The sequence below is a fragment of the Mytilus californianus genome, unplaced genomic scaffold (assembly GCF_021869535.1).
Source record: "Mytilus californianus isolate M0D057914Y unplaced genomic scaffold, xbMytCali1.0.p SCAF_7, whole genome shotgun sequence".
NCBI lineage: Eukaryota > Metazoa > Mollusca > Bivalvia > Mytilida > Mytilidae > Mytilus > Mytilus californianus.
Window position 1 is genome coordinate 30,103,348 of NW_026262723.1, and position 26,738 is coordinate 30,130,085.

The 26,738-nt window shown below is 33.3% G+C and overlaps 1 protein-coding gene across 5 annotated transcripts in view; it reads right to left on the reverse strand.

Moving 5' to 3' along the window:
- Positions 1-7,390: 7,390 nt before the first annotated feature.
- Positions 7,391-26,738, reverse strand: part of LOC127707459 (uncharacterized) — a 30,690-nt gene continuing 11,342 nt past the window's right edge. Inside the window, exons 4-12 of one of the 5 annotated variants that reach the window (XR_007984882.1) lie at positions 26,563-26,651; positions 25,522-26,318; positions 23,570-23,714; positions 22,425-22,533; positions 21,598-21,699; positions 20,325-20,426; positions 14,911-15,082; positions 8,862-9,133; positions 7,391-8,542 (exon numbers count right to left, since the gene is read on the reverse strand). Coding sequence is in view for 1 of the 5 variants with exons in the window: in XM_052211985.1 (XP_052067945.1) it covers positions 9,013-9,133; positions 14,911-15,082; positions 20,325-20,426; positions 21,598-21,699; positions 22,425-22,533; positions 23,570-23,714; positions 25,522-26,318; positions 26,563-26,651 (1,637 nt within the window). In the remaining 4 variants the exon portion in view is untranslated. Of the gene's footprint in view, positions 9,134-14,910; positions 15,083-20,324; positions 20,427-21,597; positions 21,700-22,424; positions 22,534-23,569; positions 23,715-25,521; positions 26,319-26,562; positions 26,652-26,738 lie in introns of all 5 variants that reach the window. The other 4 variants (XR_007984883.1, XR_007984881.1, XR_007984880.1 and 1 more) reach the window with 4 other exon arrangements.

Below are 26,738 nucleotides of genomic sequence, written 5' to 3' on the forward strand. Positions count from 1 at the left end.
ATGCAAGGGAAAACCTAGATATATCTACCAAACAGGAACTAACAATAAAAAAACATGAGCTATATGGCAAGAAATAGGCATAACGTTTTCCTTGAAATAACATTAAATTCATAAATAATATAAAAATGTCTGTTTAATCTCATTTGCAAGTTTCTCAGTAGCTTTCATTCCGAATGCACCCTTTATCATAGTTCATTTACTAATGTATAGTTTAGTGAAAAGCTGATATTATATGCTTGCTACATACTGTATTTTTTTTAACAGTTAGTGTTCAATAATATCTCAAACGGCGTAAAAGTCGGTCTATATCTTGAAGGGTAACTTAAACTGGTCTTGGTCTTATGTTATGCTACTTTGTATAAAACAATGTTAGTTTTTCACTTTAGCGTTAGAAAAAAATACCAGGCTTGTAATTTTGTACGCTCGACGCGCATTTCGTCAACCAAAATCTTGTCAGTGACGCACGAATCGAAAAGGTGGAAAGGCTAAATAAATTACGAAGTTGGAGAGCATTGATGACCCAAAAATTTGAAAGCTTGTATGTTACACAGTTACACAAATGATTCTCCGTTGCTTTGGCATACTTTTTATCAGATGTGTTTAGTTGTATCCTCTTCATCAACACATGCTTTGATTTTTTTTTATATTTGCTGATCAGCACGTCTAACAGACACTTAACTGTTATGTGGACAACAACATTGCAAAATTGATTACAGGTTCCCCGGGAATTTTATGAGTCTAGTAATCATTGTTTCTAACCAGGCATGCTTTTACATGTACTTTGAAATGGGGTTTATGTGGTACAAAAGACGTTGTACTGTTCTTATTGGAATAAGATACTAGTAATCAGTATTTATTTTTGAGCACATCTTAATTTAAGTTCGTAGTACGGTAAGTGAAAGGTAAACTTTGTTTCGTGTGAAGAATTGTTGAAATATGTACACAATAGAAAAACAAAAGATATGGGGTATCCATCCATGACACGAAATCTGTACATAAAACAGCTTTTATTGCTTGTCCGGCACATAAATTTGAGTTCATGTTTGAGTGAAAGAGCACTTCAACTCTTGTAAATAGTTGATCTGTACACTTGCAATTAAGAAATAATATGAACCAAATTGAATATCGATTCTGTATAGTTATAAAATACAAAAAACGTATGCTCTAGAGAGCTTTTAACCGAATACATACAACAAATATGCATGACCATCTAATATCCCTGTAAATGAGATGTGCTACTGCTTATATAACTCTAGATCACTCTATACCAAATATAATTTACTTACCATAAAGGGTTTATCTTAAACTGGCCAAATCACAAAATTTTACATGTAAACTATGCAAACGTTCCATCCTCAATAGACAATGACTGCATGACCGTCCGGAGCCAAATAAACATCATGGAAATGAGATGTGATAACGGTGATACAACTGCATATTCAAATATCACTAATTTACTATTATTGGTTCTCCTTAAACTAGCCGGACTACAAACGTTAACATTTAAACTAAGCAAAAGTTTCAAAGCCAATAGTCCATGACTGATGAGGCAGGGTCAAATAATCTTCAAGGAAATGATATGTGTCAAGGATAATACAAACGCATACTAGTACCAAATATCATTAACTTACCATTAGCGGTTCCCCTCAATTTGACCGAATCAAAAAACATTAACAAATTGCTGACGCTGCCACCATCACCGTTAACAGCACGACTGTGTGTCATCCGCTACAATTCTTAAGTGCTTCACATATATGTATATCTACAATTATCAAGACTGCAATGTTGATTGAGTGTTCGTCATCGATAGAGTTTTAAGAGATCATCTAGTGTCATTTATAAACTCCCTTCAAATAACACATTTATCTGGTTTTATATAACAGGCTCTTGACTTGGGACACCTACATGCATAAATACTTTGTAAATCATGTACCCTGGTCTTTATCAGTTTGAGTTCATGCGCTCCCTCAGTTTTGTTTGTTATCTTATCTTCATTTATCGATGAATAAGTCTTGAACTGCATTTAACTACTCTGTCAAAAATTAAACATGTTTGTGAGCGCCGAACCCAATGTACGACAATTCATTGCAAATTGTAATCCATAGATAAATTAAACAAAACCTTAGTTGTTGTCACATTGTTGTCAATTTAATTGAATTTTATATTACTTTCTTACAAATGAGATTTTCAGCTAGCTATAAAGCAGGTTTAATCCACCATTTTCAACATTAGGAAATGCGTGTACCAAATCAGGAATATGATAGTTGTTTTCAATTCGTTTGATGTGTTTGAGCTTTTGATTTTGCCAGTAAATGAGGACTCTCCGTTTAAATTTTCCTTGGAGTTTGGTATTTTGGTTATTTCACTTTTTAGTTAACAGTAAAGTGTGTGTGTGTAATAGACTATCCTTCAAGTACAGCTCAAAACATGTAACCACACAGATTCACCATTATGCTATCAACTGGTCGATTCCTTTAAGTTAATCCAAAAGCCCTCCTTCCTTCAAAAACAAAAACCAAGTTTGCAAAATATTTCTTTTCCTAAAACAAATCATATTTCCCTGCAGTTTTATTTCTATATTAATGGAAATATTAGAATTACTACATATTACCTATAAGCATTGAATGAAATTCTCCGAAAAATGTTTGCCCACCGAGTCTGTTCGCCAAGGATCCATTTGGTATCCTTTTAAAATACTACATTTATATTGTTTTTTAATTCATAAATCATTCAGCTGTAAGAATTGTGATGTTTATTCTGATGCATTGTATAGAGAGTATGGCACACTCTCTCCATGTTGACGAACCCTTATAAATTATTCTTTGCAAGATTTATTTTCTGCATCTTTACAACATACTTTTGTTGCTAGTGGTACTCCAAAATCCCAGCTGTTCATCCTACTTTGCAGAATCTAACCTTTGTATTTATTGGTTAATTTTTCCCATCTTAAGCATATGCATGCATTAAAAACCTGGCGATGGAGTTAAACAAAAAAAACAACAAAAAATATAAATGTTATTCAAGCCAAAAATATGGAAAAGTGAACAGAAAGATTCCAAAGGGGTATTCAAACTCAAAGTCGAAAACAAACTGACAATGCCATTGCAAAAAAAAAAGAAAATGATCAATAAACAAATAACAGTACACAATACACAATACACAACATAGAAAACTAAGGACTAAGCAAAATGAACCCAACCGAAAATTGGAGTGATCTCAGATACTCTGGAACGGTAAAGGATATCTACAGATCGTCATCAGATTGTCGACAATAGATAAAAACAATTTGTGAATTATTTTCCATGTTGTTCAATTTGATTTTACTCATAATTTGGTTCTACTGTAATCACAGCAACACATTCTTCCAATTGATTTATGTTTTATTTTTTACTTGTAAATTTATTACATGTACTTTTAACAAGGAATTTACGAATGACTTTTGTTTCTGTTGGTTAATTGTTAGATTAATACTTACATTTTTGTACCAGTGACAGACTTGTATTTGATGGAAATTGATTTAATACTTGCGTTATCGAAAACAAGTACATCTGAGCCCAGTTGCCCGTACTCAACCATTGGTAAAGTGCAGTAACTGATGTAAATTTATTAATATTTACCATTCAGTATAAAAATTCATTTTCTCGCAGATTAAATTCATATAATTAAGACGAAAATCACAAGCTATAACATGTACAATATACAATTGCTGTCTTTTGATGAGGTAAACATGCGGTTTTATTGACTTTTGAAAAACTGATATTCACTGAGCCCAACGACAAAAGTCAATTGAACCACATATTTACCGAAACAAGACAGTAATTGTTTTATTGAAAACCCATATAAAGGTTGCAATTCTGTAAATATAGACAATGCAATTTCCCATAGGAACTCCCTTTGCGGCTAAAACTGTGACACTTTTACTATGAAGTTTCGTGAAAAATAATATCCTAGAACGGGAAGTTTATATGCACTACTATTTTATTCAAAGGTCAAAATATAGGGCTGTGCGGCATATTTTCAACATTTATATGCCCTGAACTTCTAAGAGTTTAAACTTATACAAAAATTCTATACTACCCTTACCTCCATTTTTGGACCTCCTCAAATATTTAAAATTTAGGCGCTACCATGTTTTTCTATACTGGTTACATTCCCAAGTGATGTCTCTATGAGATGAAACACAGAGATCATAAATGGGAACCAGTACGTTAACAAATTAACATATCTATAAATATTATATATCTCCCCAAAAGAGGTGTGGTTTGAGAAATAGCTGTATTTACAAAGTGCAACCTATACAAACATTTATTCAAATAGAAAACTCTCTAAAAACACTTTTTCTCACAACAGTACTTATTTATCAGAATTATACCCTTAAAGAAATCACTGCATATACTCTAAGTTTCCTTTTACAGTACATTGTATACCCCTACCCCTGTTTCAATTTTTTAAAGAATTTGAAACAAGACTTTAATTATTGCCAGCTTACCCTATGTGCATGTTTTCTGACATGAACTGTCTAAAACCTGTTTGAAACTATTCTGATAACAAATTGAAAGCATTTTAAAATACTATAAATGTAATGCTTAGTAGTTAATCATTCCAACATTCAAGATTATACAAAGTATCCAATCCTGCCTGTGTCTCCAGTCCACATCTTACTGTATGCCTATTTGTCAATGAAAGTTCACAATTTCTGCCTCAAATGGTCAGTTTAGAATTCATGTTACAACAGTATCATCCCTAACCATATATCTAACATAAGTTAGTTAATATATGAACTAGAAGTGTTTAACAAAGCCATATTTGCAAAAGTTGTATTTATGAAGATATCAGTCTGGTGCATAAATTCACTAAAAGTTTGATAGAAATGACTGCTTACATCTGATTTTTGCATAACTTCCTAGCACAGTTATTGTTTTCTTTACAAAAGACCTTTAAAATAATAAAATCATAGCATTTAGAAGTTAAATTATCTGTTTTATGACCCAGGGGGAGGCATTTTTCTCTGTTTTATTGCCCCTGGGGCCCCACATTTCCTAAATTTTTTTCCTGTTTCTAGCAATGTGGAATATTTAGTACATATTTTGGATAGAACACACTATTGTAAGTTTTACTGAAGTCTTTTGGTAATTCTAGCTTGTACTTTTTATGCCGCGGTAAAAAAAAAGCACATTTAGGTGTTACGGCTTACTTTTGGGTTATCGACAAGACAAAAACACCCCACCAAAAATATTTAAGAAGGATCAATGAGTTGCAATGACTGCGAAGGGTAAATATAAGCACTTCTAAACAATTTAAATTACAAATAGGCATATATTATGAATTTATTTTTAATTCAGGGCTTTAAGTAAACAATGCATACTGTAAACTGTGAATTTATGCTGACTCATCATAGTTAAGGCCCAGGATTTTCTCAATCTTCATGAAATATTTATAAAACTTCATATTTGAGTTAAATTCTTCAAAATCTCTGAGGTAAACAAGATTTTGTGAAATTCTGTATGTTCTAATTTTTAACCCTATATAGGTTGCAATTCTGTAAATATAGACAATACAATTTCCCATAGGAACTCCCTTTGCGGCTAAAACTGTGACACTTTTACTATGAAGTTTCGTGAAAAATAATATCCTAGAACGGAAAGTTTATATGCACTACTATTTTATTCAAAGGTCAAAATATAGGGCTGTGCGGCATATTTTCAACATTTATATGCCCTGAACTTCTAAGAGTTTAAACTTATACTAAAATTCTATACTACCCTTACCTCCATTTTTGGACCTCCTAAGAATTAAAATTTAGGCGCTACCATGTTTTTCTATACTGGTTACATTCCCAAGTGATGTCTCTATGAGATGAAACACAGAGATCATAAATGGGAACCAGTACGTTAACAAATTAACATATCTATGAATATTATATATCTCCCCAAAAGAGGTGTGGTTTGAGAAATAGCTGTATTTACAAAGTGCAACCTATAGAGAGAAAACAATGTATTTAAGACAAATATTTACCAAAACAAATTGTTCATCAATCATTTTATCATGACGTTACATGTAAAAGCGTGACGTTTAGCGCGGTGAATATCACATTTCTCCAGGTGAATATGCTCTTTTATTCAAAATCCAATTCATATAGGGAACCCTCTAAAATAATACCGATATGGAATAAATGCATTTATTTCTGCGCCCAAGTCTGCTATCAAACAAAGGATTGTATAGGTTGACATATACACATTGGCTCGCTATGTCTCGTAAAAACCATGCATGTTTTTAACTTTCGTTTGAATGAGATTTTAAATGTTATTTTTAAGATTGTAAAGGTTAAACTCAAAGATGGCTGTTTCGTCTTATTTTTCTTCTAATTGCCAATGTTTATACACAGTTTAAACAGTTGACACTGCACAAATGCAGATATCTAGACTTTATTTAAATAAAATTAGATAGAAATAAATCGATAAAAGATATCTTATCAAAGATTTAGACTAGTCAAAACTTAATACCTCCTCCACTATATATAGCATTGAGTATAAATATGGTAAATTTCAAGGTAAGAGGGCTAGAGTCATGAAGGTATCAAGGTTCGATGTCTATACACAATAATCGTCCCCTAAGTGTATCACTAAAGAGCAGTCCTGTATTGACATAAAATGTTATTGATTTTGTTGTTTTTCTCAATTTTACAGTTAATCAATGATAATTATTTGAAACAGTAAGGTTTTTCTATTGAAGGTATTGGTGGCTTAGCAAAGTTCTGCACTTTGTTTGCACTTTCTGGATTTCCGTGCTCTACAACTTCATGTATGATTTAGTCTTTCATGTTTCATGCTCCACTAATGAGTCTTATATGTTGACGAGTGTCTGGCCTATTAATATGGTAAATTTCAAGGTAAGAGGGTAAGAGTCATGAAGGTGTCAAGGTTCGATGTGATACAAATTATTAACCTAATATCTTTGAAGAATTTTTAACCATGTTTTTGCAAATACCAACCTTGTAACAGGTGGTCGTCATATGAATAGGAAAACATACATTTGTTTGAATTTTAAGAATACCAAACCAAATAAAGGGGCAAAGTGTCAATATGCAATAGACTGCATTGCTAGATTAACCTTTATCATTCAATTCTGATGCCATGGCTTATCATTAAAAGAAAGTCCTTCTGATTTAAAGATTCAAAGTTGAACTGAGGTCAGGATTATGCGACTGGCGTTGTAAATCCAATTTTCATTAGCCTTTTGATTTTAAATATCAAGGTTAAAAGTTGAACTGAGGTTAGGATTATGAGACTGGCTTTGAAAATCTAATTTTCATTAGCCTTTTGATGAGTTTTTACATTAAAATATTTTACATTTGACAATGCTTTAACAAACTGCATCAGGCACACAGAAATAAATTCATTATCTTTATTTTATATATCACAGATAAATAACATTGAGATAGTAACAGTTAACATATGTATATCTAAGATAAAATATCACAAGTGTATCTGTATAGGGTTTTAATGTTCAGAGTTTTTACTTGGAAAAGTATCTAAATTGCCAGTAATTAGAAGATCAGTTGATTTCTTTGGCAGCGTAACAGAGGCTTTTTAATTTCTTTACAAACCAAAAATGACAGCTTACATCATCATAAACGTTTTTTCCTAACTATTGAAATAATGTCTAAGGATCTTGTTTGGCATGTCATGCATGTTAAATAGCTTTAAAGAATTCTAAACTAAGGACTACGGAGAGTGTCAGCTAATTTTTACTTCAACACCTTCTTTTATCTATTTATAGAAGGTCTCTTGATTTCACATGACATGTTAAGGAGATTATAAGAATTCATTGCTAAGGAAAAGTGGCAGCTAACTTCTCCTTCAACACCTTCTTTTATTTATTTATAGACATGTTAAAGAGATAACAAGAATTCTTTACTAAGAAAAAGTGTCAGCTAATTTCTCCTTCTACAAATTCTTCTAACTGTTTGAAGATCGTCTTTTGATTTTGCATGGCATGTTAAGAGCTTAAAAGAATTCTTTACTTAGGTAAAGTGTCAACTAATATCTCCTTCAACACCTTCTTTAATCTGTTTATATAAGGTCTTTTGATTTTGCATGGCATTTAAAGGGCTTAAAAGAATTCTTTACTAAGGTAAAGTGTCAACTATATCTCCTTGAACACTTTCTTCTACCTGTTTAAAGATCGTCTTTTGATTTCACATGACATGTTAAGAGCTTAAAAGAATTCTTAACTAAGGTAAAGTGTCAACTAATATCTCCTTCAACACTTTCTTCTACCTGTTTAAAGATCGTCTTTTGATTTCACATGACATATTAAGAGCTTAAAAGAATTCTTTACTAAGGTGAAGTGTCAACCAACATCTGCTTCAACACCTTCTTCTATCTATTTAAACAAGGTCTGTTGATTTCACATGACATGTTAAAGAGATTATAAGTCTTCTATCTATTTAAACAAGGTCTGTTGATTTCACATGACATGTTAAAGAGATTATAAGAATTCTTTACTGAGAAAAAGTGTCAGCTCATATCTCTTTCAACACCTTCTTCTAACTGTTTAACGATCGTCTTTTGATTTTGCATGGCATGTTAAAGGGCTTATATAAGTTCTTTACTAAGGGAAGTGTCATCAAATTTCTTCTGCTACATCTCCTTTTGACTGTTTAAAGAATGTCTGTTGATTTTGGATGACATGTTAAGAGTTTAAAAGAATTCTTTACTATGGTAAAGTGTCAACTAATTTCTGCTTCTGCACCTTCTTCTATCTATTTAAACAAGGTCTGTTGATTTCACATGACATGTTAAAGAGATTATAAGAATTCTATACTAAGGGAAAGTATCAGCTAATATCTCCTTCAACACCTTCTTCTAACTGTTTAAAGATCGTCGTTTGATTTTGCATGGTATGTTAAGAGCTTATAAAAGTTCTTTCCTGAGAGAAAGTGTCACCTTCTTTTAACTATTTATACATGGCATGTTAAGAGCTTATAAGATGTCTATACTAAGGAATATATCAGCTATCATCTCCTCCGATACTTTCTTCTAGTTCCTGTATTGTGTCCTGTACAATAACAGGAAATGTCTCATCACTAGTCAGCAGGGAAAATGAGGCTCTCAACAGGAGTATGAATTCACTTCAAATAAAAGAGAACAATTAGATTTATTAAAACACAGGTCAAAGAAAGCTGAATAACAATATGTAATGGTACCTATGAACAGGATAGTCTAAATTATTATGTGATGGCATGCTCATGTGTGGAATGTTGAGGGTTTCCTTTCAACCCAGGTGAAACTAAAGCTAAATTTGAACTGGCTGATTCTTTGTCTTGTAAAATTGAAAGACTAATTGGTTGGGTTTTCATTGGTTGCTGTCTGCCAATATTGTTTTACTAGATTTATTTCACAGATGCATTTTATCATTAAAAATAAATATTTTAAAGCTAAATGTGACATAGTTCCTTTGTGGTTAAATATAGTAAATAAACTGCTTCGCTGAGCGCAGCTGGATACGCCCGCAGAGGTCCAACCCTGAACAGTTGGGGCAAAAATGGACACAATATTCAAGCTTGATACAGGTCTGAATTTGGATTGTAATTAAATATTTGACATATTATAGATTTCTGAATAATTGTAGTCAAAGAACTTGAAATTGGTTATATGAATTGAATTTATATTCAATTAAAGATTTCTTGCTGTTGTGCAATACACTGTGCTGTTGCGCAATACTTAGTAAATCTGTTCAATTAATTCTCAATGTCATATTAGAAATCAAAAGGGAGCTTACATCAATAGATATAAACAATTCACCCAAGTTTCATGAGAATTGCTGACAGTATTTTTGAGTTATTGTCCGAAAAATGGAAATTCCCCCTTTTTTAATGAATAAAACCCTGTAACTCAGAAATGTAAAATCTAAAATTTATAAAAATCGAAAGGGAGCTCATGTCAATAGATATAAACAATTCACTACAATTTCTTGCAAGTTGGTGAAAGCATTCATGAGTTATTGACCGAAAACTGGAAAATCCCCCCTTTTTTAATGAATAAAACCCCATAACTCGGAAATCTAAAATGTAAAATTTATAAAATTATAAAGGGAGCTTACATCAATAGATATAAACAATTCACCAAAGTTTCATAAGAACTGCTGAAAGTGTTTTTGAGTTTTTGTCTGAAAACTGGGAAATCCCCCTTTTTTTATGAATAAAACCCTGTAACTCAGAAACGTAAAATCTAAAATTTATAAAAATCGAAAGGGAGCTCATGTCAATAGATATAAACAATTCACCACAATTTCTTGCAAGTTGGTGAAAGCATTCTTGAGTTATTGACCGAAAACTGGAAAATCCCCCTTTTTTTAATGAATAAAACCCCATAACTGGGAAACGTAAAATCTAAAATTTATAAAAAACGAAAGGGAGCTCACGTCAATAGATATAAACAATTCACCAAAGTTTTATGCAAATTGGTTAAAGCGTTTTTGAGTTAATGTCCGACATGTTGACGACGGACGGACAGACGGACAGACGGACGGACGGACAGACGGACAGACGGACGGACGGACAGACGGACAGACGGACAACGGTATACCATAATACGTCCCGTAAACGGGCGTATAAAAACAAGAAATTATTGTAACAGGATGCTGTTACGAAGTCTCCCAAACGAAGCTCCCATAATTCGTAATTCCCAGGATCGCCTGACATTGGACAAAATCCAGTAAAGTTATATGCATTAGTGATGCCTGGGGAATAACCCTGTATATCATTCAAATCATCTTGGCATGACAAACCAGAATATATATGGTTAAGGGGTGGGGATCTCGACCATTTACAAGATACTAGAACATTGGGGGAGAGGGGAACCCCTGGGGACTGACCCTATATGTCATTCAAATGTTCTGAGACATGACGAACAGGAATATATATGGTTTAGGGATGGGGATCTCGACCATTTACAAGATATTAGAATATTGGGGTGGGGGGAACCCCTGGGTACTGACCGTATAAGTCATTCAAATGTTCGAGACATGATGAACAGGAATATATATGGTTTAGGGGTGGGGATCTCGACCATTTATAAGATATTAGAACTTTCTTAAATGGCAGGGGGTGGGGGTGACCCCTGGGGACTAACCCTGTATATCATTCAAATCATCTTCGCATGACAAACCAGAATATATATGGTTTAGGGGTGGGGATCTCGACCATTTACAAGATATTAGAACTTTCTTAAATGGCAGGGGGTGGGGGTGACCCCTGGGGACTAACCCTGTATTTCATTTGATGTGCTTTACCATGACAAACCAGAATATATATGATTTAGGGGTGGGGATCTTGACCATTTACAAGATATTAGAACTTTCTCAAATGGCAGGGGGTCCGGATGACCCCTGGGGACTAACCCTGTATATCATTCAAACCATCTTGGTATGACAAACCAGAATATATATGGTTTAGGGGTGGGGATCTTGACCACTTACAAGATATTAGAACTTTCTTAAATGGCATGGGGTGGGGGTGACCCCTGGGGACTAACCCTGTATTTCATTTGATGTGCTTTATCATGAGAAACCAGAATATATATGGTTTAGGGGTGGGGATCTCGACCATTTACAAGATATTAGAATTTTCTCAAATGGCAGGGGGTCGGGATGACCCCTGGGGACTAACTCTGTATATCATTCAAACCATCTTAGCATGACAAACCAGAATATATATGGTTTAGGGGTGGGGATCTCGACCATTTACAAGATATTAGAACTTTCTCAAATGGCAGGGGGTGGGGGTGACCCCTGGGGACTAACCCTGTATTTCATTTAATGTGCTTTATCATTTAGAACATTTTCAATTAAAAAGATTGTGTCTATCACAAACGGATTTCAATTTAGAATCATTTGAAAATTTAAAAAAATAAAATCCCATAGGGTTCTATAGTAAAACCCTCCTTTCTTTTTGCCCCTCAAAGTACCCCTTTGTAAACCCCATTGCACAAACAAAACCCTGATTGCACCACTAGACATGTTAGTCTAACATATTGTGAAACCCTAAGTTAATCTGACAAGCGGTTTTGGAGAACGGGTGCGGACAAGTTCAAAATTAAAAGCGGCGGAAGAGGAAGAAGAAGAAGAATAATAATAATAATAAGAACTGAGCAAAACCAAAAAGTCTTCCCAAACTTCGTTTGGGAGACTTAAATATACCAATACCAAATTGATTCCGAACAGTACTGTGTTGTGTGGAAGCCAAACAAAAATGTAACCTTATGCCCTGAGACAAATGCTTTTATAATTTTATGCTTATGGTGTATCTGTTTTTTAGATTAACTCTCTAATGCACGCTCATTCATTTTTCCTCATTCAGCCAGTTTTTGTGGTTGTTTAAATATTTGTACTCTAACAGTGAGATTATTAGGCTATTTATTACAGTGTTTGTTTTGTAAATTAATTTACAATATATAATATATCGATTGATTTGCACAATGATATAGTTTATGATTTACTGATATTTCCACCCAAATCTACATCTAGAAAAAAATTCCTCTTAAACTAAAAATATTTTTTTCCCGATTTTCAACCTCTAAAGAGTGTTTTGGTCAGTTTTACACCCCAAAACGACCCTCAAACCCAACAGAAGTCAAAATTAAAGATTTTGATCAAATCGTTTAAACTAAAAATATTTTTTTCCCGATTTTCAACCTCTAAAGAGTGTTTTGGTCAGTTTTACACCCCAAAACGACCCTCAAACCCAACAGAAGTCAAATTTAAAGATTTTGATCAAATCGTTTAACCCTTTAGCCCCCAATCCCGCCTGTAGGCGTGATGGCGACAACCATTCTTTGATGGCCCGTATGACCCTCCATACCTTTTTTGAACTGCCCCAGCTGAACTGTCATGATAGCAGGGACTTCAACCAAGCAGTTCATGGTCCATAAACTCTTCTCAGATGTCTGTTCATGAAAATATGGCACTTTGAAAGCCGTTTAAGAGTTCAAAAATCGGAAAAACGTGAAAAGTAGCCAAAATCAGGTGGGGGTGGGCATCTTTTGATGGCCACTACGTAACTGGTAGTGACTGTAGGTATAAACTATTATCATAAATGCATGCATAGGTGATACAGGAACACAATGAGGTATAATATGGCCAATAGGAATCTAGTCTGTAAAATCTAGGTCACCGTTTTGTCAAAAATCCGTAAAAACAGACATTTAGGCAGACCTGACTTGACAATAATAATTCCCCAGCAAGACACTTAAGTCCAATATACTCCCAGTTAGCATGAATGGACTGCTGTAACTATAGGGTAATACTTGAATGACGAAGAAAAACAGTCTGGTCAATGTTCACCTCTCAAGGTCGTTTTAAAATCGGAAAATAGACGGAAAATTTACATTTTTCAGTGGGGGTGGGTTCAAACCCACGAGAAAATATTCCACCTCCCACCCCACCCCCCACCCATGCCATTCACCCCCAAATCTCAATACATAGTTTAATAGATGAGCATCAGTTACAGCATCAAGAGTCTGCTAATTTGCATATAATTTGCATATGATTGCAAATTTTAGAAAATGCCTGATTTTCCAGAAATCTCTTGGGGGCGAATGAGTTAAACTTAAAATATTTTTTTCCCGATTTTCAACCTCTAAAGAGTGTTTTGGTCAGTTTTACACCCCAAAACAACCCTCAAACCCAACAGAAGTCAAATTTAAAGATTTTGATCAAATCGTTTAAACTAAAAATATTTTTTTCCCGATTTTCAACCTCTAAAGAGTGTTTTGGTCAGTTTTACACCCCAAAACGACCCTCAAACCCAACAGAAGTCAAATTTAAAGATTTTGATCAAATCGTTTAACCCTTTAGCCCCCAATCCCGCCTGTAGGCGTGATGGCGACAACCATTCTTTGATGGCCCGTATGACCCTCCATACCTTTTTTGAACTGCCCCAGCTGAACTGTCATGATAGCAGGGACTTCAACCAAGCAGTTCATGGTCCATAAACTCTTCTCAGATGTCTGTTCATGAAAATATGGCACTTTGAAAGCCGTTTAAGAGTTCAAAAATCGGAAAAACGTGAAAAGTAGCCAAAATCAGGTGGGGGTGGGCATCTTTTGATGGCCACTACGTAACTGGTAGTGACTGTAGGTATAAAATATTATCATAAATGCATGCATAGGTGATACAGGAACACAACGAGGTATAATATGGCCAATAGGAATCTAGTCTGTAAAATCTAGGTCACCGTTTTGTCAAAAATCCGTAAAAACAGACATTTAGGCAGACCTGACTTGACAATAATAATTCCCCAGCAAGACACTTAAGTCCAATATACTCCCAGTTAGCATGAATGGACTGCTGTAACTATAGGGTAATACTTGAATGACGAAGAAAAACAGTCTGGTCAATGTTCACCTCTCAAGGTCGTTTTAAAATCGGAAAATAGACGGAAAATTAACATTTTTCAGTGGGGGTGGGTTCAAACCCACGAGAAAATATTCCACCTCCCACCCGACCCCCCACCCATGCCATCCGCCCCCAAATCTCAATACATAGTTTAATAGATGAGCATCAGTTACAGCATCAAGAGTCTGCTAATTTGCATATAATTTGCATATGATTGCAAATTTTCGAAAATGCCTGATTTTCCAGAAATCTCTTGGGGGCGAATGAGTTAAACGGGTAATTAAGGCAGTCTTGAACTTGTAGTGAGGTGTAAGTTTTAACCCATGTTAAAGACCTAACTGTGACTTTAAGATGTAGAACAGCAAAAAAGGCGTGCTTCCTTTGCTGTAAATTTTTTCATGAGTGCAATGTCCTTTATTTTGTGTTTTTTTTTTATCCTCATCATATAACTTTGAATTAATCAGTTTAAAGGGTACATTTTCATAAGTTTGGAGACTTTAATTTTGTATTCACCTAGACTTAGGATGAAGTGACTTTAGAAATGGTAGGATATCTTTGGCAAAAACCTCCTGTATATATGACTGGAACTGACTGTATTGTAACTGGAACAGAAGTGAGGTGTATCTTTCTAGTTGTCGGACAGATCTATATTGCATGATGAATGGTGGGCTTGGCAACCAAATATCTGTAAATTCAACAAATAAATATATGTATAAAAACTGTAAATTCACAATTTTTTGCGATGTTTTTATTAATGAGAAATTGCATCTGGATTGGTTTCACAAAAAAAAAAAAAAACACTTAAGGCGAAGTGTACGTAATTAACTACTCCACAGAATTTTTTTAAATTTTACATGGGGATTCTGCTTTTAAAAATACATCAGACAATAAAATAAAAAAAGGGGGTAACCGTTTTCGTTTTTCAGATACAAGCTGTTGAAATTAACAGCATGATACGCCAAAAATACAAAGGATATATTGGGAAAATCATAAAAATCGGCAGATATTTTTACTTTATCAAGATTTTCTAATTCGTAGCTCCACAGAATTTTTTTAAAAATCGATATGCGATTCAAAAATGAACGACGAACCCATTGGTGCAAAGAAAGTCCTTAGCAACCGTGCTAGTTTTCAAGCTATATCCTGTGGAAGTTTGATTTTTAGCGGAAAGAATAAAAACATTCGGCGACGTTATTGATGTCTACTGTACATAATTACGTCATCACAATTTCTACTCTATAACGCTATTATACCGTACAGTGTCGTAACAAAATCGTGAATGTGTATAACCCATTTTCCTAATGATTGCAAATGCTCAAGCGTAATCAATTAATAAGGAAATAAACTGACTATTTTTTAAGGATATTTCTGCTGCCAAAAAAAAAGCAAATTGGCAAATAAATATACTGCAAGTGAATGAAAGTTACTCTATAGACTTTAACTCCATCTTTTTTTAATTAGACAGGGTTCCACTTCTTTTTTGAAATGCTTGTATTTATAGCTGACTATGGGCGTTGATCATTGTTGAAGGCCGTACGGTTACCTATAGTTGTTAATTTCTGTGTCATTTGGACTCTTGTGGAGAGTTGTCTTTTTGGCGTTCATGCCACATGTTCTTTTTTTATATTGTATTGTTCTAATAATTATGAATCAAATATCAATTTTAAAATTGTCCCAGTTAACACAGCGTTGACAGAATGATTCTATACGTATTTAAATAATCGGTTATAATATTGGGATCGCGTATACACGTCTTTTTTTAAATCTTATTTCTGCATGTTTGTATTTTAAAAAAGTGAATATAATTTGCTGCATCTTTTCATCCTCACCATTTCCGCCGCTATTCGAGGGATTGCGCACAAACGGCCCATTTTTTTGTCAGGTTCACACGCGTGCACGTGACATAACTCTGCAATTTTATTTAAAAAATTTCCTGTCTCGATCGCTTTCCCTTTTCTTTAACTAAACGACAAAGCATGATATAATGTTTGCTGGAGATTTTAAGTAAAAAAGGAAATAATTTTTTGTACCATAATTTGTTAAATATCCACATGCACGACTCCCAAAAAATAAGAAAAATGCATCTGCATATTATCTTGAGAATTTTTATGGCTGTAATAAGGTCAAAAGAAGAACCCGCATATGAATTTTAGCAAAGTAAAACAGATCGGAGTTTTAACTTCACGTAGCACAGATCATTCCCAGTGTTAGCCTTAGCATTGTGTATATTGTGTATAATGCTATAGCATTGTGCATTGTGTAATGCTAAAGCTTTGTGCATAGTGATATGCTATAAATGTACTTGTGTAATGCTATAAGAATGTACCAAGAGCCGGATGCTATACGAGTTTACCTAGTATAGTGCCATACAAATTGTTCCTGTATATAATGCAAATGAATTGCAGTTTTGTTAATATAATATGAACATAAGGAGCTGTGGTATGATTGCAAATGAGACAACTATCTGCCACGTTTAAGGTAGATCGGGTGTCATTTTCTGAGCGGCAGTTCTGATCATGTTAATTGCAAAAACTTTTTTGTTTTAAAAATATTTTACCAAGTATCATTAAATATACAACAAAATACCTAAAACTTGAAGTTTAAAGATTGAACTATCAAGAAATTAAGTGTCGTAAAGTATATTTAAAATTTTTGGGGATTTTTTCAAGAAAATAAGGCCCGTGACCCCTTATTTTTATTTGATATTTCGGAGTTATTAATGAAAAGCAATTCTCTCATCGAATTTTAGCCAATTCTATCGTTTAATGTTTCTGCAATAAGGAAAACTTAAGTTTCCCCTATATCAACAATACAAAATAACCCAAATTTCGTTAATTTCAATGTGTTATTACAAAAAAACAAGGTCCGTGATCCCCAGTTTTTATATTGAAATTTAAAATTACATTGACACAGAAGTCTTACAGAAGTTTAAGAAAAATCTATCGTCCAACATTTAGACACCCAAGCTACCTTAAAGGATGTGGATGTAAGCAATTGTTATAGGCAATCATACAGCCTTCAACAATGAGAAAATCCATACCGTATATAGTCGCCGGGTTATAAAAAGCCCCGACATTGTAGAACTATTTTTCTTCACCCCTACCCCTTCTTCCCCTACCTTATACTACTGCTGAATGATACACAAAAGCACAACAAAAGAGAACAAATTTCGCTATCCCTTCGAAATCGGAATTTGATTAAGAAAAAGTAACACGTTCTATTTTTATCATACATGTGTAGTTTCAGTTTCAACCATGGTTCTAAATTTAGAATTTACTTTCCCCAAAAATTGCGGACGGAATAGAAGACACCTGTTTATTTTCTGCACCTTGAAAACTGAGATTTGGATGACATAGGTTTTACTTATTCTGAGATAAATGTAATAGTAAACAATTCTTAGTTTCTGAGTGTGTAATGTTTTGTGGACGGAATCTGATGGTTTTTTTTTTTTTGCTGTTGGCTTTTTCTTCGGCTTATAAATGTTGTACTAGTGGTCGATTACCCCTTAGTATCTTTTATACTTTTTACATAAATAATAAAATATAAAACATCATAAAATTTTCAATTGCATAAAAACGGGCATGCCAACGTCTTTCTTGTTCAAGACACAAATTCACATGCAATATAATTATTCGTTACCTACAATTTTACGCTACAGGATCCTACAGTACACTGTGCATTTCATTCAAAACTATGGTTTTTCAGAAAATATTGTGGGGTCAATTCTGGTTTGATTTTAATGAATTTGATACGAATAGAAGCAGAATTGTCACTGGTTTATTTTTTATTTGGTTATAATTTTGTTGTTTAGGCGTTTTTACCTTCTGTTGAAATAAACACGAGTCGTATTGTGTACCTGCTCTTGCGTGTCTAAAACAAAAACAGTGGTAATAGAGTCAGACTAACTCACACTAGGATACTCAGATTTCTGATTGGAGTCATTCTAATAATTTCTTTGAAGTTTTGAGATAGCACATGAATACTTGTTTGAATTCATAATAGACCGCACAAAGTCATTTCTCTTTCATGTGCCCATTTTTCCTTTCTTGGAGTAGTGGAGATAACCCGCGTAACTAACGACGCACGTTTTTTATCCTGAATTCCGCTAGAGGCGTGCAATTACGTACACTTCGCCTTAAGATTTTAAATTTTTAGAGCATTATTTGTATGTTGCATTCTTTGAAATCGCAATAATTATTTTCACATTTTTTCCATTGTTCAACAATCACAATAATAAATGCAATCTAACATTTCCGAATTTACAGAATGCATACACAATTTTTTAATTTCACTGAAATAACAAGGCTGAAGATTGAAAATCAACTTTTATGAGAGAAAAAAATGAAGAATCCAATTTGAAACCAGAGTACAATACAAAAAACAAGACTGACCGAAAGTAACTAGACACTAAAATGTTAAAGTTAGTGGAAAGGTTGAATGCTTATAAACATGTTTAACACTGTCATCTTCTTTATGTGCCTGTGTTCTAGTGGTTGTTGTTGGTGGCTGTCTGCCATACTTGTTTTTTTGTTTATTGTAAATGTAGTAGTATAATAAATCAACTCAATGGTCTTCACTTTTCAAAGATTTCACATTTGTCATATTTGGGCCTTTTATAGCTTACTAAATGGCATTGTCAATTTTTAGATGTTGAAGGCCTGTTATTTAAATCTTTGTCATTTGTCCTTGACAAATAGTTGGTTGACCGTTATGGAATATCCGTTTCACAGATGATAGCGGATATGTTCTATATGTCGTAACTACAATCCCGTCCCCTCTTCCCCGAATGTGACCTACCGAATTAGACTTATTACCAGGTTTGTATTAACATGAACAAAGCAACGGGTGCCACATATGGAGCAGGATCTGCTTACACTTCCGGAGCACCTGAGATCACCCCCAGTTTTTAGTGGGGTTCGTGTTGCTCAGTCTTTAGTTTTCTATGTTGTGTTTTGTGTACTATTGTTTGTCTGTTTGTCTTCTTTTTTTTTTAGCCATGGCGTTGTCAGTTTATTTTCGACTTATGAGTTTGAATAACCTTTTGCCTCTCCTTTATGAATAATTATCTTATTGGCAATAATACCATATTCCCTCATTTTTATAAAAAAAGAGATGATGATATTAATAAATTCTTAACATACAGGGACTGTTCTAACAAGAGTTGTGGACATATTTGTATACAGTCATTAGTATATTAACCTTTCATATTATAAGAATACCAAATATTGTGTGTGTTGATAAGTGTAACACTGATTATATCAATGCATGGCTCAACCATTGATAATGGTATCAGAAAACATAAATTTGTCTGTTAACAGAAGATAGAAAAAATGAAACCAATACTTTCCAATAGCCTGATTTAAACTATCATATATAACTACATTTTCAATAAAACAAGAGGCCATCATTTAAATTGCAAATATACTGTATCTGCTGATAGGTCTGAGAAAAGCATACCGTGGATTCATTTGGGATACCAATTTTTGAGGATTTAGTGGGTATAGGTAAACCACGAATCTAAATGTTAAACTAAAAACAAATTTACTATAGTTTTGTATGCAGATTGTGGCAAAACAAGGAATATCCACGAAAGTACAATTTTTCCACAATCCATGAAAATATCTATGAAAATAAATGAATTCACAGTATATAAATTCATTACTCTGACATACTTTTATATAGATGGAGAATGTTTCCATAGGACACGGATGAGCCCTCACTTGCATATAACATTATAAAGGGACATAACTAAAGAACTGTAAAAGTATTAGTTATCTAATTATTTTTCAAATAATTATATAATTAATACTTTGTGATAGGTGTCAGCAATGATTTTTTCAGAGCCATCATTGAATACAGTATTGGGTAATGATTCCCATTGTGTGTTGACAGGTGGCGTTAGAAATGTCTATATAAATACTAAATACCTTTGATAAAAGAATCAGATAACCATATACTTTGTCTGTTAACAGTAGGTGTTGTAACATCTACACGACAGGTACCTATATAATCTGCATTATCCAAACAGCCTGAAAATTTAATATACATTTTAATGTAAAATTATCTGTAAGTAATAAAATGGACAATTCAAAGTGTTATGAAGTTTAAAAACCCTTGTAACAACTCCTTATAGATATTGGCTAATTTCTGACTTTATCATAAGCGACAAAGGTAATAAAAATAGGGTTATAACAAGAAAATACAGTCAAATCTCATTATCTTGAAGTCAGCCGGACCAGAGAAATATTTTGAGATACCCGTGGTTTGACTCGAACAAAAACCAGAAGTTTAACAGACCAAGGGACACAACTCTTGCTTAGCTTGGTAAGGCTAAAATAAATCCAGATGAATATGGGTAGGGGATCGATAATCTGTTCTCAGATCGATATATTTGTATGTTATGGTCTTTGATTATTATAATAACATGTTATGTTTTCGTCTCTAATATATTTCTTTGTACAGTTACATTTTTATTCTATACTTTTTAGCCAAAAGTAATTTCCAATCGAGCTCAGCGTTATCTATTGTTGACAAAATTGTTCATTCTCATATACAAAGAGATTTTAGAAAATTTAGATTTCTTTTCATTTTCTTTTATTTCAATCTTTTTCTGCAAGAGATAATACAAAAAGATTAAAGACACTGATTTAGTAGTTTTGAGTCGATCACCAACAGAAGTCGTTATCCCTACTTTATGCACAACCAAACTCATTAGTGTATGATTAAGGTTAATTGTTTTTAAAACATTTTAAATAATTTTTCATAAATATAACAATGTATCACTAATTACTTTTCATGGTGATCAAAGATTAGTAAAACACTCACGTAAAAAGAATGTCATAAATCGATACAGTGGTCAGTGACCGGAAATATAATTACACGTGTATTGTCAGATTAACTCTTCAATCCATTTAAATCCCCAAGGTCATGTTTTGACATATGTGTATTAGTTCGAGGTAAATAATGTATATTAAATGCTTTTGTTAACCTTGGGACCGTAAATTTAGTTCGAGTCAATCAAACCTAGACTCATCAGGAGTCGAAATACATATATTTATATGGAACAAAGTTCGGGACCAGGAGAAAACTTCAACTCATCCGACATTTCGAGTCAATCGAGTTCGAGACAACGAGAACTAACTGTATGTGATAAAATATAATAATGTCTGAATTTGACCTCAATGTTTAAATCTTTCATACCTGTATCTAATTGGCCTCTTTGTTCTTCCACTTGTTGGAATGTTGACAGGATCACCTCTAGAGCTTTTCTGGATCTTAATATCTCATACACAGACGAGGACTCTGTAAACATAATGTTTTATTTTATGGGTTAAAATACGGTACATGAAAGTTGTTAGTAAATAACATTTATTTATTATATTTTCTGCCAAAGATTGGTGGTTCGGACTGTCTTCTACCACCAATAAAAACTGACCATAATAATATAGCCAATAGAACCAGTAGTTGCAAAGGAGAATATAATATTTTTTATGAAAGTTAACAGACTACGACAATGCTGGACACAAGATGCCAAGATATGAGACAGCTAACTTGACCAAGAGAACTAATTTAAAAGAAAATATTTTCCCAAAGAAGATTATCCTTTATAAGTTTTTTTACTTTTTTTAACAATTTTTAGAGTAGGACGTTTTGAATTTTGTACAAACAGTACATGACACATATATGTGTGGTTTTTCTGGATTTATTCCCATTTATTGTTACATTTGTTAGGGTCCCATTGAATTTACCTTGTAACTACATTGCAAAAGTGTTAATTTGTGTTGCATATCAATCGATTTTGTTGGTAATTTTTCCCTGATTTCGTCTGATCTAGCTGCATACAATAACGGATAATTAGTATGTTCCAGTGAGTTATACATGTACAGAATAATAGAATAATACATTGAAGTTGGTACATGAGGAATATATTTGCATTGCTAACCAATTTTATTCAATACTCCCACAGCCTGCTTTTCACATTGTTTGCTAATTTGAGAGGAAAATCTTGATAGAAAAGATAGACTTACCTGAAATATTATGCAGATCCAGCGAATTGAGGTATTTTTTTAAGTTGGTGTACATATTTGTCATGTATGTGATATTCTTCATCAATACCCATTCTTCTATATCTGTAAACTGTAATCAAAATTATTTTAAAAATCAATAGACTTTTTTCATATTACCGACTTTTGACTCCGGATTATATAATATTTTGATAGGTTACCTTATCTGTGGTTGGACATCCTGGTACTCGGTCAAGTAAGAGCAACCAAAAGAAGTAAAATCAAACATATAATCTGTGCAATTTGGGGGGGGGGGAAAGTTTGCTCTTTTCCGATTATTTTGTCTTATAATTAAAACATAATTCAGTTAATATCCCCCAAAAAGTGTACAGATTGAAAGCTTGATTTCACCTTTTTATGTTGCTCTTGCTTGACCGAGTACCAGGATGTCCTACCAAAGGGAAGGTAACCTGTTGAAAAAATATAAACTCCAGAGTCAAAAGTCGGATATATGAAAATAGTCTATTGTTTAACTGAATTGGCAATAAGAACGAGAAACCAGTACAAAAAAGGAACACAACTGAAGGTGGAGGACCCAAACCTTAACTTCAATAATTTTGTATCTACAAAATTGGAGAAATGGTTCTGTGCCATATACAATAAAAAAAATCTGCACTGTCAGAAAGTCCATATTGATTTTATGTTTGGTTTAACAGTGGATGGGGTGTCACTTTGCACATCATCAATAATATTAATATTTCTTTTTTTTTTTTTAGTTTATAACTTAAATTTAACTGAAATAGAGAAAAAATAAGGCATTTTTTTCAAAAACCAGCCATCCAGTCTTAATAACTTTGGTGTAGTAGTATTCTGGTTCATTCATAAAATGTCCTTCATTTCCTTGCCTACCAGGTTCACCTTTTAGTATTTCAAAAAAGTCACACCAGAATGAACACATGTACTTATTTTCAAGTTGATATTATCAAAACTTCATCATTAACTATGTATACCTAGCCGGCCTTGAAACAAAATTTTTAACAATATACATAATGGACTTAGGAATGATGGGACTCACCAATAGAAATAACTTAAATGTCCCCATCTATCATGTCTATGGTATGTAGGATTTTAAATAAAATTTGTTCAATATGTTTTCAACTGTAACTTACAGTAGATTCAATACCAGCTAAGATTTTCATGGATGAATGTTGCCTATCAACTTTCTTTGTCATTTTATACACGTCATACTTTTGTCTCAATTTTCTATTCTGAGCAGCATACTTTTTCAGTTTAGCTGGAATTGTAAGATGGCACCTGTAAATGTAAATGTTTTTATCAGTATCTAAGCTAAAAACAGACTATCATCTCCAAAAAAGTACTGTCAGTTGGAATACCCTAAATCCTGCAATTCACAATAAAACTTGACTACTATGAAATTGTCCAAAAGAATAGAAATGCTAACAAATTTTGAAATGATTATTATGATGATCATCTATTTTCCTCAGAGTTCGGTATTTTTGTTATTTTTCTTTTTTTTATCAAAACACATAAATTTTGAAAATGTCAGATATTCATATAACCTTTAAAAACTTCAAGGTTAAACTAAAACACATCATAATTGTGATTTAAATTTCCCACTTGATATGAAATAAATTTTCAAACATTTTAACAGAAACTTCATATGCATGAGCAACACCACAGGTGCCTGATATAGAGCAGGAACTGCTTTCTCTATGGAGCCCCTAAGTCCACCTCTTGTTTTAGTGGGATTCGTGACTTCTTGTTGCCTCACCTTTGGTTTTCTATGTAATGTATTAATGTTACCTGTATTGCTGTATGTCTTTTTGTCCTTTTTATTTTTGGCTATGGTGCTGCCAGTTTTTATTTTTGGCTATGTGTTGCCTATTTTTATTTTTGGCTATGTGTTGCCTGTTTTTATTTTTGGCTATGGTGTTTCCCGTTTTTATTTTTGGCTATGACGTTGGCTGTTTGTTTTTTTGGCTATGGTGTTGCCTATCTTGATTTTGGGCTATGGCGTTGCCTGTTTTTATTTTTGGCTATAGTGTTGCCTGTTTTTATATTTGGCTATGGCGTTGCCTGTTTTTATTTTTGGCTATGGTGTTGCCTGTTTTTATTATACTTTCAAGAACTATGATTGCCCCCTTGGTATCCTCTCTATTCCTTTTAAAAAATGTTTTATGAATGCTTTGTTTGATAAAATAAAAATTCCATTAAACAAAAAACATGGTCAACATCAGACATATTCTGAAATAAATGAAGAATGTGTCCACCAACCCTCCCCCTAACCTGGGACAATGGTACATGCACAACACAAGAACAAACTATACAAAATAAATGGGGAATGTGTCCATGGGACACAGATGATGCCCCTGCTAGCATATAACATTATAAAGGGACATAACTAGAGAACTGTGATGCCACCCAAATTCAAACTTGATCTGTGTTTTATGGTAATACAAACATACTCATTGTGTATAAGTTTAGTAACATTTGGTTGAAGCAAACTAAAGTTAAAGAATGGAAACTAATTCTGAGACGTATGGATGGACAAGGGTAAAACTTAATACCCCCTCTGCTATGGCGGGGCAAACAAATTGATATGCTTTAAGGGTGTACTTAGGTGAAATTAAAAAAATCTAGAATTTAAAATTGATACTAAAAGTCGGAAGAGCATTAGTTAAGGAACAAAATAAGCTAAAAATATTGAAAGGTTATGGAGCTCCTTTTCGAGATATTCGAGTTTTAAAAAATGGTGGGAAAAGGCTGACTCGGACTTTTACCTTATATTTGCATTGATATTATTTGGGTCTCAAATCCAAAGAAAAAGAAATCTAGAATCTGCTTAAATTTTGGTAAATTACCTTTTACAAGCTATTGAAGTTTTATATGAAACGAAAAATGGGTGTTATGGGGCAAAATATTTTACCCTATATCATAGGAAAAAAACCAACGAGTCCGAACATCTGACACAAATTCCTAAACCTCACCTAAGTACATCCTTAACAGAATTTTTGCCTTGATATTAGAAACATCATTTTTTCAATTTTCATGTTTTATGGGTTAATTGTGTTCTCACTGCTTATTGTTAATTAAATCTTACCCATCTTTCCGTAGATCAAATTTCTGTTTTTCAGGTGGTTTATTTTCTGGTACTTTAAGCTGAGACAAACGATTAGCTAACAAAACTGCTGAATCTTGTCGATTATCTCGTTCTGTTTCGTTGATGTCTGTAAGATTATCTCCCTTTTCAGTATTCTTCCCATCATGTAATTCAAAATGGTTGTCTGTGTCCTGCTTTTCTGCTGACTTTGAGATTTGACATGATCGAGCAGACTGTACCTTTTCAATCTGAACTTCAACTTGACCTCTTTTCTGTGACACATCTTTATTTCTAGTTGAAGGATGACTGGCAGAACTCTTTGGTACAATTTGATTGGAGGAACTTTTGTTTACTTGTTTATATCTGCTAGCTGAAGTTGGACGCGCCTGTGGAGCAGTTTTTGTAATAGAGGTTGATTTTTTAGGAAATGGTATGGATGAATTTGTTTGAAATGGTGCCTTTATATGAGACTGGAATGTTTTTTGAGGTTTTCTGATTTCTGTTCTTGGTTTAACCTTATTATTTACTACATTCTTAGTTTTTTCATTTTCTATAGAAGCTGTCCTTGTAACCACAGTAGCACTTGATTTAGACCCAGCTGTTTTATAATTATTGGTCTTCGGCTTGAGCCCTGAAGAAGCCCTCACAGTATCATTTTTTACACTTTCTACATCAATGTATTCTTCCTTTTCCGGTTTAAATGTTTCGGTCTGATGGTCTAGATCCTCTTCATGGTTGTGTTTTAAGTTCTTTGTAGTTTCATGGATATCATTTTTAGATCTTTTTGGTTCTGCAAGCTTTAATAAATAAATTTTGAAAAATTGGTTTTGTAATCAGTTTTTATTATTTTTAATTATACCAGTGTTTAATATTAATTTATATGATCATTAACAAAGTGAAAATGGTAATTTGTGAAATATTTATAATTTCTGTTTTCAATCTTGCAACTTGAACTATTATAATGTATAGATTATAAAATCTTGGTGATCAAAGGAAACCACACAAAATTCATGTTTAACTGGAAAGTTCCAATCCCCTTACCCTTTCTTTCACTTTGTAAGCTTTCTCAGCTTTTGACAGAAGTTTAGTAACCAGTTCCAACTCAGCTTTTTCAACAGATGACAGTTGATCTACAATTAACGGAAAACAAGATTAACCTTTGTAACTTTTTTATTTTAGATGCAATAATTTTACTTGGGTATCCCTTAATTTCTATA